This window comes from Megalobrama amblycephala, linkage group LG17, assembly GCF_018812025.1.
Source record: "Megalobrama amblycephala isolate DHTTF-2021 linkage group LG17, ASM1881202v1, whole genome shotgun sequence".
NCBI lineage: Eukaryota > Metazoa > Chordata > Actinopteri > Cypriniformes > Xenocyprididae > Megalobrama > Megalobrama amblycephala.
Genome location: NC_063060.1, coordinates 43,097,841 through 43,118,221, shown reverse-complemented (window position 1 = coordinate 43,118,221; position 20,381 = coordinate 43,097,841). Strand labels below are relative to the sequence as shown.

The following is a 20,381-nucleotide window of genomic DNA, read 5'->3' as shown; positions in this document are numbered from 1 at the left end:
AAACTAAGTGAAAATAATATAAAGACGAAACGATATGGCTGCGAAGAAAGCTGTGGCTGGCCGAGACCCGAAAGTCCGCCTCCTGTCACTTTATAGCCTCGCTTCTCCAACTCAGCCAATAGGAAACTAGAAAAAGAAAACAATATAACAATGTTAATTAATCATTGAGGACTCTGGGCCGGGCATTTGCGAAACACGGCGTAACACCCCCACCCCTGGATGGTGAATGGTGATCCGGAAAAAGGGCAACCATTCACCACGTAACAGCACGCGACAACGCATCTGCCAAAACCATTGTTCTTACCGGCGAACATGTTTTATCTCCAAATTAAACGCTTGGACAAACACAGCCCACCTCATTAAACGCTGGTTAGAATTACGCATTTGATGAATAAAAATGAGAGGATTGTGATCTGTGTAAACAATAACCGGACGTGAAGAGGAACCAATATAAACTTCAAAATTATTAAGGGCCAAAATTAAAGCGAGTGCCTCCTTTTCAATCGTTGAATATGACTTCTGATGTTTTTGAAACTTTTTGGAAAAATAGCACACGGGATGCTCAATGCCATCGGGCCCATCCTGCAACAAAACAGCGCCTGCTCCTGCATCACTAGCATCAATAGCCAGCTTAAAAAGCACGATCGTACCTTGGGGCAGCTAGGACAGGTGCATGCACGAGAAGAGCTTTAAGAGACTCGAATGCATGTTGACATTCTGGTGACCATTTAAAAACCATTTTTGGACTCAACAGGTCAGTGAGTGGAGCAGCCACAGAAGAAAAGTTTTTACAAAAGCTACGGTAATAGCCCGCCATTCCCAAGAACCGCTGCAATTCACGACGAGTGGAAGGCACTGGGAATGACGTGATGGCCTCAATTTTGGCATTTACTGGCTTTACCATGCCACCACCCACAATTTTTCCCAGGTAAACTACTGTCGCTTTGGAAGTCACACTTAGCCAAATTGAACTGTTAAATTTGCCTCAGTTAACCTAGTAAAGACTTGTTTTAACTGACTGATGTGCTCTTCCCATGTTGCAGAATGGATTACTATATCGTCCAAATACGCCTCGCACCCCGGCACCCCCCCCAAAACGCGGTTAACTAACCGCTGAAAGGTAGCAGGCGCATTGCGTACGCCAAAAGGCATTACAGTGTACTGTAAAAATGCATCAGGAGTAACAAACGCACTAATTTCCCTGGCACGTGGAGTTAAAGGCACCTGCCAGTAGCCTTTAAGAAGGTCTAACTTTGTCACAAAAGCTGCTGACCCCACACGGTCAACACAGTCCTCCATACGAGGAAGAGGATGGCAATCAGGCTTTGTGACATTGTTAACCTTCCTAAAGTCTGTACAGAAACGGTCCGTTCCATTAGACTTGATAGCAAGAAGACAGGGGGAACTCCAGGAACTAGTGCTAAATTCTGCAATGCCATGCAACAGCATATAGTCAACTTGGTTTTGGAGGCGCTGACGTTTTTCAGGGTTGACGGTACGGATGCTGTTTAATCGGGTCATTGTCACCAACATCGATATCATGCTGCAACACGTGTGTTTGGGACGGCACATCTGAAAATAACGAAACATAACAATTAATTAAATTTAATACGTCTGTACGTTGTGAACAGGGGAGATGCAAAAAACAAGAATCAAGGTTAGCAAGCATCTCAGAATTTTTCAATCTGGCCTTGAACTGTAGAGACAGAAGAACTCTCGATACCAGTTTCAGGACCAGACAGTGACTCACAGGCCTCAGGGACAATTCCAACTCCGGACGTCCCCACCACGAGATCAGGTACCTGCAAAGCACTGGATAAAGGCAAACACACAGTTTGAGAATGCTTAGCATTGGACAAGGCCAGGACTGTGTTCACATCACCAGAAGTGGGTTTGCCCAACTGCTCACGATCATAATAAGGTTTAATCATATTGACATGGCAAAGTCTGCTACGACGGGCATGGTCAGGAGTAGCTACAACGTAATCCCTGTCACTGACACGCTTTTCTATGACATAAGGGCCACTATATCGTGCCTGAAGACTAGAACCAGGGATAGGTAGAAACACTAAAACTTTATCCCCAGGTTTAAACTGTCTAGCCTTGGCCTTCTTGTCATACCAGCCTTTCATTTTGGATTGAGCAGCAGACAAATTTTGTTTAGCCAACTCACAAGCCCTATGTAGCTTATACCGAAATGGCTGACATAATCAGATTTTCTGGTTTGGACTCATTCAACCAATTCTCCTGAAGCAGTTTTAAGGGACCACGCACATTATGAGCAAACACCAAATCGGCTGGACTAAAACCAGTAGACTCCTGTACGACTTCCCGAGTTGCAAACAGCAAAAGATGTACACCATCATCCCACTCCTTCTCAAATTCAAGGCAATAGGCCCGAAGCATCGCCTTGAGAGTTTGATGAAACCTCTCCAATACGCCTTGACTTGCTGGATGGTAAGCACTTGAAAAGCAGTGGGTGATGTTCAGCTGATCGGCCACCTGTGCAAACACACGAGACATAAAGTTAGTCCCTTGGTCGGTTTGAATTACCTTAGGGAGCCCAAACAAATGAAAAGAATTTAATGAGTGCTTTTACAACAGCGGGCGCAGTGATTTTACGCATAGGTATAGCTTCAGGAAAGCGCGTTGAAGCACAAATAATGGTCAACAAAAACTGGTTGCCAGATTTAGTACGAGGCAATGGACCCACACAGTCTACAATAATGTGATCAAATGGTGCATCTACAGCCGGAATTGGATACAAAGGGTATGGCGGGATGGATGGATTCGACTTTCCAGCAATTTGACATGTGTGACATGTTTTACAATGTAATTTCACATCACGTTTTAACCCTGGCCAAAAAAACTGGCGCAATATGCGGTTATAAGTTTTATTAACACCTAAATGACCAGCTAAAGGACCGTTATGTGCCAAGCTAAGTATTTCACCTCGAAACCTGTTTGGCACAACAATCTGTGTAACAACGCTCCAATCATCCTGTGTAGAAGCATAAGGTGGTGTCCACTTACGCAAGAAGACATCATTTTTAAGGATATAGCCAGAAGCCATGTTCACCAGCTCATCCTCAGAAACGACTAATTCAAATAAAGAGGTGAGTGATGGATCACGCTTCTGCTCAGAAATTAGATGCTCCCGAGACATGTGTCCGCCACCAAAGCTCTCCAGCGGCTTTTGTGCCTCTGAACTGAACATTAGGTGAACTATGCACGCCACCTTCATATGACGTTGTGGGATCAAATGCAGCACTTGAAGGATGTGTGATAGTGTTACTGTCAGGGGACAACTTCGACTTCTATGTCGGGATATATCATAAAGCTACCCTCTAAACCATCACACTCTAAAACATTAGCTTTAGCCATAGCCCGTGTAACAGCACAGACGGGAAACACTGTAGGATATTTCTTTTGCAATTCATCAGGACCTTCAGAGACAAAGGGGCACAGCAGTAACTTCAGGATTCACTAGAATTTTACCCCCAGCTAAATCATTTCCTAAAAGGAAATCCACTCCTTTAATGGGAAAAGCAGTGTATGCGGCCACTGCAACTGGACCAGACACCAGATCCGAGTCAAGCTGAACAGAGTGCATGGGTAAATTAACAAACTTCATTCCAAAGCCCTGCACCAGCTCACTACAATTTAAGGAGGTTGCATTTGAGAGAGGCAACACACTTTGAAGAATAATAGATCTAGAAGCAGCAGTATCACGTAAAATTGTTACTGGGACTTTTGTGCAGCTATCAGGAAGTGAGACCATGCCCTTCATAATGAAAGGAGAATAAATGTCCAAGTCCACGATTTCAGATTCAGAAAAATGCAGGGCCTGAAGGCGTTTTGACCAATGCAACAGTTTTAGGTTTCTTTTTATTTAACAAAAAACAGTTGTTGATCAGATGGCCACGCTTTTTACAATAAGCGCACACAGGCCTCGCCTTAGCTGCACTGTCTTTAGAATTAGCATGCTCACTAGAGTAGGTGTGCGTAACAGAACCATGCTGTGACAGAGGAACGGAAGGCTTTTCAAAGCTCTCCCTGTGGGTCAAAACATATTCATCAGCTAATATTGCAGCAGCAGACACATTAGTGACTTTTTGTTCATTCAAGTATGTTGCAATTTTGTCTGGTAGACAGTTTTTAAATTCTTCCATAAGAATTAGAATCGCGTAACTGATCAAAGTTCTTTACGTCTTGTGCAGAACCACCAACGATCAAATCAGTGCTATTTTCTCACGACCAAACTCAACATAACTTTGGCCCTCGGCTTTCTTATAGCGACGAAATTTCTGCCTATAAGCCTCAGGAACCAACTCATAAGACCTAAGAACTGCAGACTTCACCTGGTCATAATTTAAACTTACCTCAGGTGAGAGAGAAGCATAGGCCTCCTGGGCTTTGCCCGTAAACACACACTGCAGAAGGAGAGGCCAAATTTCCATAGGCCATTTTAAGGTCGTTGCTACCTGCTCAAATAGCACAAAATATTTGTCAACATCCCTCTCAGAAAAAGGCGTGGATTAAACGAATGCATTTATTAACATCAAAATCTGCCTCCGTCATAAATTCAGTGCTCCTCTGTCTAGCTCTAAGACGAAACTGATTCACACCGTCCTGTCTCTTCAATTTCAAATTTACGCAGCTCAAAATCATGCTGAAGCTCTTTCTCTTTGAGCTCTAAACGCCGCATTTCAACCTGTAGCTCTAATTTACGCACCTCAGAATCTGGATGTGCGATAGCATAAGAAGGAGCGGAGCTAACAGCAGGGAGAAGATTTTTCTCAGCTAGAGCCATATGTAATTGATACTTAATATATTTGTTTTTTATCTTGTTTCGAGATAGGCAATTTAAAGTGAGCAGCAATAGAGAACAGATTATTTTTAGTGCATTGTTCAAATTTTTCAAGACTCGGGTGAGCCACAAAGTCCTCTAAACTAAATTTCCATAATGAGACCAAAAAACATGCAGTCAAAAACAGAAAAAAAGATTTAACAGAGGACATAAAGACCGCGTCAAGCCTCAGCCAGCCAACAGCAAAATTAAAATAACTACACACGCCAAAATTTACAACAAAACAAGGAAATGCACTGTGAAGTAAAGTGATGACTAAAGCACAGCACTGCTTAAACCTACAACAAACCAATGCGCCCCCACTAGCTGTACCTGCCTATCAAATTCTCACCTGTCTAACTCAACCCTTACTCTTCACGCAGGTTCTGCGGCGGGATCTTATGCACTGAAAACCAGTAGGTTTGTGAGGCCATCTGCAATAGACAACCACCCAAGCTCCTACGGACGTGCTCCTGAGATAACAGCTTTAGCAGTTAACACTAACCGCTTCCCCGCGACACTATTAAAACAAAAAAAAAAACAGATGAAGCTCAAAGAGCAACACCTTCTCAGCCTAACGGAGGAGCAAAAGGCCACTTTTTACAAAACAACGCTGTGCAAGAGACAAAACACTTTACTCACCTGCATTTCCTGTGAAAACGATGCAAAGGACGCCAAAAAAACATTCCCAAAAGCACAAAATAGCCGTGTCCAAACACGCACACGCTTTCACTTACACGCCACAAAGTTACACGGGGAATTCCAGATGGCACAATATTGGGAAACCCCTTTTTGCTACTACGTCACTACCGTTCTGCTCATTCACAAAAAAATAAAGCGTGAACAGTGAAACAAAGAAAGTGGCGAGAAATAACACCAATAATCCTATTTAACGCAATAAAACGTTTTACAAAGAATAAATAGAACTTTTTGGTACTATAGCGCAAAGCACGGCAGCTCGCAGTTAAATCAATGCAAGAAAGACTAAATTATCCACCATATAATTCCATTTTAACTTATTTAAAATTATTAGCCCCCAATTATGTTACGGTCCCCGGTTTAAATGCCTAGGAGTGAAGGGGGACACGTAACATAACAGATGGACAACGGCTAGAGTTTTCCAAATAAATGATTTTATTTTAACACAAATTACTCACAAAAGTAACCAAAAACAAGAGACGGGGAGCCCAGCAACAAAAGGGAGAAAATTAACTCAACTAATAAAGTCAAGCTGGGCCTCCCCGCTCCAACAAAAAGTACAAACTAAGTGAAAATAATATAAAGACGAAACGATATGGCTGCGAAGAAAGCTGTGGCTGGCCGAGACCCGAAAGTCCGCCTCCTGTCACTTTATAGCCTCGCTTCCCCAACTCAGCCAATAGGAAACTAGAAAAAGAAAACAATATAACAATGTTAATTAATCATTGAGGACTCTGGGCCGGGCATTTGCGAAACACGCGTAACACTGTTAAACTTATGTTCAAAACAATAACACAATACAAAACTGAATAAGAGCAATTTGCTACATTCCTACAGTAATATTTTAATGAAATATATTTTAAATCTTAAAATTAAATGCTATAAAAACAATTGAATTGTATCAGTGGATGGTGTGTATACAAATTCTTGTATTTTGGAATTACTCAGTGCAAAAAAATAAAAATAAATAAACGACATAAAATATTGGTGAATTCTGCATCATGTCTGATTCATTCCAGTAACATATATTGCAGTGAATTATAAACAGAAATGTGTCCTTGTTTTACACAAGAAAACATTGTATAATGCTACATGTTGTTAGTGTTTTTTAGGTCATTGTTTTGTGGGTGACAAAGTGTGTTTGTCGGCTGTCAACCTTTGCTAGTGTTCTGGAAGAATGAGTTGATTTGAGACCTGAATAAAGTGTTTTGATAGTTGTAGTACATTTTGGATGTGAAATGAACTGTTTTGCCAAGATGAAAGTTGGTTAGGAGAACTGTGTGAAGAGTTTTGCAAAAGTGACCTAAGTATTGAGAAATGTGTCCTAGCGTCTGTAAAAAAGTAATCACAAATCTAACATGTAGGAGAGATAAAACTTCAACATAAATATAGTGATGGGTGATTTCAAACACTGCTTCATGAAGCTTTAAAGCTTTATGAGTCTTTTGTTTTGAATCACTGGTTCAGAGCTTGTGTCAAACTGCCAAAGTCACATGATTTCAGTAAATGAGGCTTCATTACGTCATAACCGTTTCTAAATAGTTCTAAATTTCAATAGTTGCGTCTCATTTCGGAGGTCACATTTGAAGGCTGCATACGTCATTAAGGATGTCTTATTTCAGAAAAGTAACTGTAATAAAATTGACTGTTATTCCTTGTGAGGTGTAAAATACTGTCATTTCTTTCTTTTTTTGGCAATCTAACGGTTACTTTTCTTAAATGAGACAGTCTCAATGACATATGTAGCCTTCAAATGTGACCTCTGGAGGACGCAGCCTCTGAAATGAGATGCAGCCAATGGTTCACCGGTGAACCCGGGCGATGATCTCTGTGAACCCATGAATCATGATTCACTGAGAACCATTGAAGTGTCTATGGGTTTTACCTGATTTCTGATCAGTTTTATACAATTTTAGATGTTTTAATGAGACATTGGTATAATTAAAATGAATTATGGTAGTTGTTAATCTCTTTTATTTGCCTGTTTATCATGGAACAACAAAACAAGCCCTGGAAATTGATAAAAGAACACATATTATACAAACACTCTATATTTAATCTTATTAGTTGATTAGTTAATTACAAATCATAGATTTTACTTTCAATAATACATTTGCAATAGATTTGTAAAAGGTGTTTTTGTGCATGTTTGGACTGAGTTTTATTGCATTTACACTGTTCTGACCACTAGGGGTCACCGTGGAGACGGGTGTCGGGTTGTTTCGAAGCTTCGACACATTACTGCACATTTGTTTCAACTGTTTCAGTGTTTCACAAACCTTCGACCTGCCCATCACTACATAAACGACACAGAACAATGAACAGAACTAAGAGTTTAAACAGAGATCATATTATTATAGGGAGATTAATTTATTGGTATTAGCAGCATTTAAAGCCTTAAAAAAGCATGTTTTAAAGCAGACACTAATTTGGTAGACTGAGTTGGTCATTATTGAAATTATCTGACTATGTCAGTGTTCTTTAATTTGCACATTGTCAGTAAATCACCTGCTGAAATGGGCTAATTAGCCCTGTTTAGTAAATCTGGCCCTTGGATTGTAACTAGTATCCTCAAATGCTCCTCAAAAGTTTTCATGTTTTTGCTGGTTTATTAGTGACTGTATGACATTTATTCATGATTCATTTAACTCACACATGAACTGAACATGGATTTGAGTCATTTTCTCTTTCTGTCTTCAGTCTGTGTGGATGCAGTATTACAGAGAAACAGTGTGTCATCCTGATTTCAGCTCTGAAATCAAACCCGTCACACCTGAGAGATCTGGACCTGAGCTGGAATGAACTAGAAAACACAGGATTGAAGCACTTATGTGACGTACTGAAGGATTCACACTGTAAACTGGAGAGATTGAGGTCAGTAACATTCTTCACATACAAGAATCAAAATGCTTTAAATCACTTTAACAGTTTAAACTAAAACACTTTATACTAAATATCTCACAATGAGTCTGAGTTCACATTATATTTGTGCAAAATTCTTCACCCTATTGATTTGTTTGTAAGATGATCTCTCTTCATCTGTTTGTGTCTTTCTAGTCTACAGTGCTGTGGCATTACAGATGTTTCTTCTTTAACTCAGTCTTTGACTAACTCAAAAGCACTGCAGTTTTTAAAAGATCTTGATCTGATTGAGAATAAGATCGGAGACTCAAAGCAGCAGCTCAGTGACGTGTTACGAGACTCAAACTGTGTCCTGAGGTGAGGAAACATCACTGTGATATTAAAGAGATCTTCATTTACCTCTGATATGTGAACAAACCTTTCCAATTTTGGTGAAAGGAAATTATCATTAATCTTTATTGCAGCAAAGGGTTTGTGTGAGAAAAAATGTGAAGTTATTAAAATGTTCAACACAAAGGAGGAAAGAGCACAAAAGCACACTGTCACAGCTTTATTCAACAACACCTGCTTTATTAACTGTGTCAGTAGTGAATCATTTCAGTCTGAAAATAGACTTGTTCAGATTGTAGGAAAACGCTGCACTCCTGCTAAAATCAGTGTGTTCAGCTTCAGCTCACAGCCGTCCAGCCTCACATGAGAAATGTCTCTGTCTCTAGTGTGTTTTTACCTTGACAAGCAACACGTCACACTACTTTACACTCACTTTACTTTCAGTTATTTACTAAGAGCCCTACAAACATGTTTAAACTAGAGGACAAACGGCTTTAACTAAAGGATTGTGTTTTAATTCAGAATATCATTTGTATTTGCTCCCTGTGGTTTATTCCATACGCCGTACACTCATTAGTTTCTTCTTTACAGTCACTCAATAGGAGTCACACCAACACAAACACACAAACATATCAACGTGATTCATGGTTTAATGTATTATATTTAAACCACAAATATCTCTGCAGGATCATGTAAAGTCAGTAATTAATCTGATTACAGGAATTTAATGTAACTTTTTACTCAAAAAACAGTGAATAATTTGCACTTTGTTCCTCTGAACACTGATTGTTTTCTCTTCTGTTTCACCTTACAGAGTAAATTATCAATCACCAAATGTCTCTGGTGGATTGTTTAAATCAAGGTTTAAATCTCTGAAATCATCATGAGAGGAGCAGAAATCATCAGGTGATCCACAGAAGAGTCTCACTACTGTGTCTATGAGGAGAAATAAATGTGTGATTAATGTGTAAATGTGTTTCATACAGATGGAAGAGACTCAGACTTTACAATGAAATAAAGCAGCATGTGTGTTAGAAACATGTGATATTGAATGATTAATGTTGCTTTAGTATTCAGACAAATGATGGTTTAGTTTTATTTAAAGGTGAACAGGAGAAAGAAGCTCAGATGAGTCTGTCAGCAGAAATCTTCAGGCTCTTCAGTATCAGACCTACAAATATAATAATGTTTGGATTGAACTCATCCATAATGATTAAAATATTTATAATCATCTCTTCTAGCCAGATTTTACCAGTTAACAGCATTTGTGTGTCTTTCAAAGTTCAGAACAATTGTTTTTATTTGAAAAGTTCTCTTGTCTGTTGTATTATTGAAGCTACATGAGCAGATGCAGAGAAGATTCTCCTTCTTAAATAAAGGTGAGCTACTTTGATTTTAGAGAAACCCTGCAAAATGTAAATGATTGTTAATCACACTCTTATTATTCCGAACATGTTTGACTTTCTACTGTGGAAACACTAGAGAATATATTTTGATAAATGTTTCAGTGTCTGATTGGTTTCCAACATTCTTCAAAATATCTTCTTTTATGTTCCACAGTCGAAAGAGTCAGAAAGAAAAATGCAGGTTTGAAACTACATGAGGGTGAATAATTGATGACAGAACTGTTATTTTGGGGTGAACTATCCCTTTAAGACAGTAGTAGTAGTAGTAACTTTTATTATGTGTGCTGCTCAACCATGAAACATGTAAAGCAGACACGAGGAAAATGAAGCGAGAGCACCGGAGTTATGTTTGGGATCATTTTACAGCTGGAGTTACACCTTCATCATGACTATAAGTTTGCGTGTGCATTCACAGCCTTTTGTTTGTGCAAATATAAGTTGTAATATTGTGTTTATTTTGTGTAGGCCTATCTATATGTGATTTATCTCAGATAGGATCTGGTTAAGAATTAACGCTGTAGTAAATCATGCCGGTGATCATCTTCAGCTTCAGCACATGCAGCTCAAACATTAATGCACAACTAATGACTATGATTGGGACTGTAATATTACATAACGTTATAAAGAGAACAATATTGCTATCTGAGGAAGTGGGAAAATTCCACATGAAAAAAAAATGTATCAGATTGGGATTTTACATGGGTTGTGGCGTGTGTCAAAAAAATCAAGAACAGATCATCAGAAAAAGTCAGTGTTTGTCTGGCTTCACACAGCAATGGGAATATTTGCCACACTCATTATGTAATGTAATGTCTACACCTAATTGACAAGTGGTTACTGTATCTCAATGTTCAAAAGGGTTAGTTCACCCAAAAAAGTACATTTCAAGCCCTGGATATAGTGATCAATGTTAGTTTCTTAAACCTAATGATCTAAATCTGCTCTCTTGTAGCTGTGAAGTTTTTCTCCTACTCCAGCAGTATGTTTAGTCGTATGTCCTCATGAAAACAGGCGCTGGTGTGAACACCTCGGCACTGCAAGTTGCTTTTTGTGGCATTATAGGTTTCTTCACATTTCTCACTCCTGTTCTCCTCCTCTTGATCGCCAAAGGCCATGTAGTATTTCTGTACCACAAGGACACAGTCATCACCTACAGCGCCCTTCTAGTGGAGAAACAAACTGTTTTCCATCGGACTGGTGTCATTATTCCTGACGTAAGCAGGATGTTCACTAGTTTTTATGCCAAGAAACACTCATTGCTGGTCAACCCAATGCCTTTGCTCTGCCCCACGACTACAACCACCTCATGGGTTACGACCGGACCTTTACAGACGACTTGAACAAACCAGATAAAAGTTCACTTGTCCACCAACACTGGAGAAGTTTAGTGTGTACATTTCTATGGACTGTTGATGTGTATTAAATTTGGCAGGAACAATATGTCATCTAGTATATTTGTCATGTAGAAAAAACTTGTCTAAAAGTGTATATAAATGGATATTTACCATCTGCACACACTCAATTCAATCTCAGTTCCCTGCCTGTGTCATGATTTTATCTTTTGGCCCAACTTCTGTTTCCTTATTCTCAGTGCTATTTATAGGGGGGAAAACAGTGACCTATCTATCGAAAGGGGATGTTTTACAGAAACAGAGTTAGTTTGTGTGAATGCTTTGATCATTTCATTTAAGAAACAAAAACTGTTATTTCAGACAGAGAGGTCTACTAGTTTTATTCAGGAAAACATAACAGTTATGCTTTTGTTCATTTCAGTTTTTATCTTTTATATTATAATAGCTTTGCCTTGTATGTCCTCTACCTCTGCAGAAAGAAGATTGCTCTGTTCCTCAGAGCAGGTTAGTGTTTGGTACAGCTATGAAGGTGAGTTCAATATGTTTTTCTTAAATAATGCTAAATGATTCAGTTTGGTCTATTCAAGCCTGTGTGAATAAGACATTTTTACTCAGTGACTCTGGTGGTTCAAATCGTTATCAGCAAAAGAGAAGATAGAAACATTTCCACAGGTGTTTACATAAAGAAAAGTTTCAAACAACTAATTTGGTCATTTAGGTTATCACAAAGGTTGTCTCCTTGGAAAATGTATTATAAAAAAAATAATAATTCGTTATAAATAATTATTCGAGGTATTTTGAAGTGCCCACGATAACAATATTGTGTATGTTCATTATCCTGATATATCGTATTACCAGAAGTTAAATTGGGATTTATTATGTGGGGGGGGGGGGGGGGGGGGGGGGGGGGCTCTGTGATTTCAGGCTTTCGAGGGGCGCATGTGTATGCAAAGACTAATCGTATCAATTGACAAACTAAAATATAACAAGTTGAGAGAGCCCTCTGCTATGAACAATAAAATGCTGATCAAAATCATTATATAGATGCTGGTAGTGTGAAAGCTACATCTGAAGACAATAAAATCTTTCTGTAGGCCTGTGCCAATATAGTTCGACATTAAGCTTTGTTTTTTGCTGGTCCCTTGGAGTAAAAAACTAGCTTGCCTGGAAAAAAATATGATTTGTTTTTTCTTTTCCCTGTGTGTGTGTGTGTGTGTGTGTGTGTTTTGTAAATAGAATTTATTTTGAAGTAAGCATTCTCATCAGTGTTTTATAATAATAATAATAATAATAATAATTAACCTTTATAAAGGGCATTTACCCCCTCCCCCAATCTAATTAAATTTATGTTTAATCTTTTATTTCAAATTCTTACAGTTGATAAATTAAAATAGTAAGACACTATAGGGCTGTAACCAAATTAAATAATTTACACTGAAAAAGTACAACTGCATTTAATAATGTTAAGAGATTCTTTAAATATTTTTGAATATACAAATAAGAAATGTTGGTGGGAAATTTATACTTTTAAACATGAAATTAAACCGCCAGTAGATGGCGGCAAGTGACCATCTTAATGAGTGAGCCACTGATTCATTTATTCAAACGATTCATTCAAAAGGCTGAATCATTCGGTTGTTTATGACTGGGCCATTGAATCTTCACTCAACCGATTCGTTCAAAACGCTGAATCATTCGAAACGGCTGTGAGATGCGCTGGTTCTGCTTTGTTTGGAACTATTTTCGCTGCTAAAATACAACAAAAAACAGGAAATATTGCACCTAAAACGTAAGTGATTAATATTAACTACTTGTTTATTGAACTGTTGTATTAAATTAGTGTCAATTTCAATCAAGGTGATATTCAGGAATTCAGCACTTTCGGTGGGGTGATGTTTAACTTTATCATATATCGTAAATAGCAAGCTATAAAAAACCCATATATTGAACTTTTATTGCAACATCATAACTGAGTTTCTTTGTGTGAGCAGAGCTCATTTGTTTTAAATTCTCCTCGAGAGGTTACGTGCGCCTCAACAGCGCAATAGGCTACATATATTACTATCCATCCACTACCACTATCGCCACTTAAGCTAAATGAATCATTCTCGCATTTTGGTTGTTATTGACATTTTAATCAAGCTACTTATCTGGTCAGGCAAGTAAAATTCTCTTTTACATCAAAAAATCCACTTGTCTCGCAGTCCCGGACAAGCGTATGTCAAGCCCTGTAAGCCAGTCATGGTTTTAGTCATGGTTTGCTACAGTTTTAATGTAGTACAATATAACTAGTAAAACTATGGTATCAGAACCATGTTTTTTTTTTTTTTTTTTTAAACCGTGGTTCGCACCAAAAAGTCATGGTAAACTACAATTTTACTATAGTAAAACCATTGTTAATTTTCATAAGGGTATGGAGTTCCTAAAGGGAAATGTTGGCATGTCGCTGTGCCTTCTGCCTTGTTTGTCTCCATAGTAACCCTGATTAGTTCTTGATCGTCAGTATATGGTATAGCGTTTGTTGAAGCTTCATGTAGTGATGGGAGAATCGAAGCTTTTCAAAGCTTCGGATCAATTGCTTCGCAAATGATTCACTATTCCAAAGCGTTCGAATCGCCACACGCTGGTGACCCCTGCTGGTCAGAACAGTGTAAATACAACAAAAACTCCGTCCAAACATGCATGAAACACATTTTTCAAACCCATTGCAAATGTTTTATTGAAAATAAAATGCAATTAACTAATCATCTAATAAGATTAAACATCAAGTGTCTCTAGAATATGTTCTTATCAATTTTGAGGGCTTGTTTTGTTTGTTCCATTGATGGCTCAGCTAAACAGGCCAATAATTGACTATTAACTACTATTATTCCTTTTAATTATTCTAATGTCTCATTAAAATTATATATTTAATTTTATTTAATTTAAGTAAAATGTAAAAACATGTATGTAAACAATAAGAGCATTGTATTAATTTATGTTAGTAAGCCTACATAATAGTTAAGGACACCAAATATAAAGTGGGACCACATTGAAATATGACCTAGTTTTTCCTCACACCTCATTTATTTACAACACAAAAGTTTTGAGAGGAAATGTTAAGTTTCTTGGGGGGGACGCAAAATGTGATGTATCTTATTGTATTATCTTATTTTATATCTTTAATTATGTCTTATTATTTTTTCGATAACCAACGCTCTCTCTTTATCCAGGGCCGTTGTATTTCCTGTCAGTGACCGGTTCCCCCTGCTCTACAAAAGTGGCCTGGCACAATATGACCTATACAATAATCCCAAGTAAGTTTATTAAAACTGAATGCTCCTGAATCATTACAATATGTATAAAATCTATGTGTCATGCATCTCAATGCTTGATCTTGCTATTAACGCTGTGCAATGCCATTTGTGCAAATTTGGCTTTCTAAATTTAAAATAAACTTTATTGTCATTCAGTGTTCACACTTGCTCGTGTCGGATATCATGCTCGAGTTTACATCAAAGGTCAGCTATTGTTTGAGTACACACAACCAGATATTGCTTGTGAGGATGTTAAAGCCTGTTACATCATCAAAGGAGGTAATACATGTTAAAATATATATTTACTGCACTGTACTTCTTTCATAGTAGTGCTGAAGTTGATATTAATTAGAGTGTTTTTTTGTTTCAGAAACACTGCATGAAACCTGTCCATTTTATTTTAAAAGAAAGACATTTTTGCTCCTCAGGTGAGATTTCATGACTAATGTTATACCTGTTTTTATGATAAATGAGATTTTATAAGTTATTCCTGTAGCTGAACTGGTATAGTGTGGAAACACCAAGATCATGGGTTCGATTCTCAGTGAACATGTGTATAAACAATGGAAATGCACTGTTGCTTTGGATACAAACACATGTCAAATGAAAATATGATCCTTTGGAAGCTATGAAACAAGTCTTATGTATTTTATTTTCATTTCTAGGGAGAATATCAGATTTACGTGGATGTGAACATTGTTGATGATGTTGAAAGAAGGCTGACATTACGTTTCAGCATTACTGTACAAATAGAAAGTAGTTAGAATGCAATTTTTCGAGGAGGATTGTAGAACAAGAAACAATTAAAATTACATTTTAAAATATGTTCACATAGAAAACAGTTATTTAAAATTGTAATAATAGTTCACAAATTACAGTTTTTACTATATTTTTGATCAAATGCAGCTTTGGTGATCAAGAGCTTTCTTTCTAAAACATTTAAAAATCTTACTGAGCCCAAATCATTAAATGGTAATTTATTACCATTTAATGATAGACAGTTAATAGACAGTTAATGTTTTGAGCATAAACTTCATTAGAAAAATAGTATTTTATTTCTTATTTTATAATAGCCTTTTCTGTGAAATTTTCTTAGTCTGGACACTTGAGGAAAGTCATGATATGATTTTAGTACTGTATGTTGTGAGGCTGAAACATCTGTGAAAGTGTAAATAAATGCCATTTAAATACACAAACCCTTTGAATTCACTGCTTTCTCTTTACCAGCACTTCTTTGTTCACATAAACACAGGCACTGGGAGAGAAAAAACCCTGATTTACGGTTCAGTGGAAAAGAAAAGTTTTACAGTAATGCGGTTCATTGTGTCCTGTTGTTATTAGATCATGATCTGAAGACTGATACACATATGATACGAAACCATTAAGGAGAGATTTTTCCACTGGTTTGTTTTGACTGTTCCAGCAGTGTGTTGCCATACATCCTCATGAAAACACACTGATGTGAACAGCTGGGAGACAGGAAATTCCATTTTGTTGTTTCATTGGACTGTTTTAATACATTATTATGTATGTCATCATGTTTGTGGTGCTGAAACGTGTGAAACTAAAAGTCATGCACATACGGTTCCCACTGAATTCCTGCATGTTTCATGATTTCATCTCATGGCTAAACTTCCTTTTTTCGACAGTTCTCTGTTCACATAACCACTGGCACTTAACAGTAAACCTGTAGTGGCTTTCAAACCAAATGTGTTTTACATCAATACAGAGCATTGTTAAAAGCAAGAACTGATTTTAGAGAATGGTTAGTTTGAATGTTGTTCTGAATTTCAGTTTTTCCACTGGAGTTGTTCATGAAGGAAACAGATATGGTGCTTTTGTGCTCTTCAGCTTTCCTCTGGTTTATTGCTTTATCTTGTCTGTCATCTGTGAGAGCAGAGAGAAGATTATTATGTTCCTCAGATCATCTGAGTGTCTGGTACACCTTTGATGGTAAGTGGAATCAAATATTTTTTAAAATGACACATACGCAAAAATGACACAATCACAAACAAACATATATACTGTATGTAAATACAAAAATCTGGGGCCAGTAAAACTTTTTAATTTTTTAAATGTCTCTTATCATTACCAAGACTTTATTGCTTTGAACAATAATTTAGTAAGAACAGTAACATTGTGACACATTAATGTAAAATAACTGTTTTCTGTTGTATTATATTTTAAAATGTATTTTTTTACTGTGATGGCAAAGCTGCATTTTTAGCATTATTACTCCAATATCACATGAATCTTCAGAAATCATTCTAATATGCTGATTTTTTTTTTTTTTTTTTTTCCTGCTCAAGAAACATTTCTTATTATTATCAATGTTAAAAACAGATGTGCTGCTTAATATTTTTGTAAAAACCTTGATAAATTTATGGGGGATTATTTGAGGTCTATAAAATGTAAAAGAACAGCATTAATTTGAAATAGAAATATTGTGTAAAATCATAAATGTCTTGACTATCACTTTTGATCAGTTTTTATTTCTTAAAAAAAATCATACTGACCCCAAACGTTTGAATAAAATAATGTACATACAAAAAAACATAATTGGAAACATCTTGGTTACTGATGGAGATGTTATGTCGACTAACAAATGAGTCTCACTTGGGAGCCCCAATCACCTCTGATGTTTAGAAAAATGGGCAATGAAATTGGCGAGTGAAATTCTCATGCCAAGCCACTCGCCCGTACATACAGGTGTATAAGATTGTGGCACACATCCACTCATGAGGTTTATGATTTGGAGCCGAGACGGTGTCCCAGCCACTCTGTGGGGTAGTCCAGGGCTGTGGACTAATGTCTCTGTTCCCTCGATCAGTGAACAAGAGTTACAACAGTAACCAAGAATATCCCTATCTGTCAGTTAATACAAAGTTATGTCAACTGACAAATGGGTTTCCTATGGACAGAGCCACAACCACTGATCTGTGTTATGAGTGCTGGTGATGCAGATGCTGGCAAACTGTAACTTGCCCTTTTGGCAACTGCTCTCGCTAAGTCATGACCTACTCAAAATCTTTGTCCTCCATGCCTGAGGGGTGGAAGGGACAGGGCTTTCTGTGGAGACAGTCGATTTTTCAGCCATGACCAGTGTGATAATGCTGGGAAAGCGTACCTTATCCAGGTAGAGAGGAAACTACAGAGACCACATCCTACCTGTAGAGAGGGACTGGCCTGTGGGGCAGTGTTACATATGGAAAAATCAGAGAGGGCAGAGCAGGATTTGCCAAGGGAAAGACAAGAGTTTACCAACAGGGAAACTATACAGTGGAAGAATACACATATAATCACAACATATGGGGCAACTAGCCCAGTAAAGGGGCTGACCAACCAGACATGCATCTCCAGTACTGGGCCTGGCATCAACGCCTCTACCGTGTCTGACTGTTGAAGGATGCCAACTGAGGAACGCTCATGGAGACCAAAGAAGTCGCTCGCATCCGCCTCTTAGAAAGAAATTGTGTTGCAAGTGAGACACCGAACCAGCCTTCACCCAACTTTCCTATTTGTAACTGACACACAGGAAGAAACCGGAGGTTGTAGAACCTCACAGAGGTGTTAGGTGTCGCCCAGCCCACCTAGTAGAAGGAGCTCTGGCTTGAGTGATAGTGTCTACCACCACCAGTCCTCCGTGTCCCATCCAGAAACCACATGAGAAGATTCCAGATATCTGGAAGCGGGTGCCATATGGTTCCCCGTCCCTGAAAAAAGATGGTCCTTTCTCGGGTAAATCCGCCTGGAAGAGGCTGTCGTGAGGAGCATCAGGTTCAATAACCAAGTCCAGATGTGCCAGTAAGGTAAAACTGTCTTTTTGTCAAAGTGGTAGGCTATTGCTGGACCAATTTATCAGTGGCCCACCGGGAATTCTCATGAATCTTCCGGGAGATATTCTTAATATATAATACAGAGTTTGCATTTGTAGCTAGTGGTTGTGTGCTGATTTTTTTTTCTTTTTCTTTTTACGTTGCAGAATGAAAAAAAATAATAATATCCAAAAACATGTGCATACTTTTATTTTAGTGCAAGTTTATCAATATACAAAAACCTCCAGTCTTTCACATGCATTTCAAAGATCGTGTTTAATTGTGAGTGTGAACGGCAGTTGATCTTGCGCCGGCCCTGCATACAATCACCAGAAAGAGGGCTTCAGCTAACTTCTTTAGAGCCGAACTGGAAGAGTGATCGCTTCATTCACAAAACAACCACTCGGCTCTGAAGCAACAACTCTAATGAGTGGCTTGGCAAATTCCACTGGCTGTTTTTCTACACCTCAGAGGTGATTGGGGCTCCCAGGTGAGACCCATTTGTCAGTCGACATAACATTGTAGTGACTGACAGATAGGGAACCCACTTAATAGTAACAAAAGCAGATATTACAACATTCAGTATTTGAGATGTCTTTTCATTATTTCAATGCTCTCTCTTTAATCAGGACCGTTGTATTACCTGTCAATGACAGCTTCCCCCTGCTCTCAAGGAGTGTCTTTGTACACTATAACTTATACAGTAATCCCAAGTAAGTTAATTAAATATTTATGTTGATTATATATAATATGGAACAGCCCGTTTAATATAATCTTTATAATTTAATTGATTTAGCTTAAAACTTTAATATGAGCTGATGACCTGGCCTTGTTTTGTTTTTCAGTGTTCACAATCAATCGTATTGGTTTTCATTGTGGTTTTTACTACAAAGGTCAGCTGTGGTTGGAGCACACACAGCCTTATGTTCCTTGTGAGGACTGCAAAATCTGTTACATCATCAAAGGAGGTACTACATGTTTGAATATGTTTACTGCAGTATCTTTTAGTGATGCAGGATATCAGTGAGATTGCTTCCCTGTTTCAGAAACTCTTCATGAAACTGTTCCATTTTATGTGAAAAAGTTTAATGGCCCTGAGGTGAGCAGTCAACTTTATGCTTTATCTTTTCCAATTTAAATGCACTGTATTATTTTAATAGGATCCTTTAGAAATTAGATGTATTAAAATATATACTATATATTATATTATATACAACTCCATTTCCAGAAAAGTTGGGACATTTTGTGAAATGCAATACAATCACGAATCTGTTATTTGTTAATTATTTTTAAACTTTATTTAACTGACAAAAGTACAAAGAAAATATTTCCAGTGTTTTCACTGACCAACTTAATTGTATTTTATAACAATACACAACTTGATTTTGATGGCTGCAATACACTCCAAAAAAACCCCCAAAACAAACAAAAACAAAAACAAACAAACAAACAAACAAACAAACAAAAAAAAAAAACTAACCACAGATTCTGTTTTTTATTGCATTTTACAAAATGTCCCAAATTTTCTGGAAATGGGGTTGTAAATAATAATATAAAAAATAAATAAAATTAAAAGCCTTAATCTTATAGTTAAACAGATTTCTATTTTACTTTCCAGGGAGAATATCAGGTTTTCATGACTGTGAACATTATTGATGATCTTGGAAACAAAGTGACATTACAATTCAATGTCACTATAGAAGCAAAAAATGATGGCAATAAGAATGTGTTTCCACTGCTGGGAGGGCTGTAGAGTAAAATACATGGAGTAT

General features: G+C 37.6%; 1 protein-coding gene across 7 annotated transcripts in view; it reads left to right on the top strand.

Annotated features, from left to right (window-relative positions):
• LOC125250290 (NACHT, LRR and PYD domains-containing protein 12-like) overlaps positions 1 to 20,381 on the top strand; it is a 224,965-nt gene that overhangs the window by 21,769 nt on the left and 182,815 nt on the right. For 3 of the 7 annotated variants that reach the window (XM_048162791.1, XM_048162794.1, XM_048162792.1), the window contains one exon: positions 8,249 to 8,422. The exons of the other annotated variants lie outside the window; for them this stretch is intronic. In XM_048162791.1, coding sequence (XP_048018748.1) covers positions 8,249 to 8,422 — 174 coding nt within the window. The remainder of the gene's footprint in view (positions 1 to 8,248; positions 8,423 to 20,381) is intronic. 7 annotated transcript variants of the gene reach the window in all.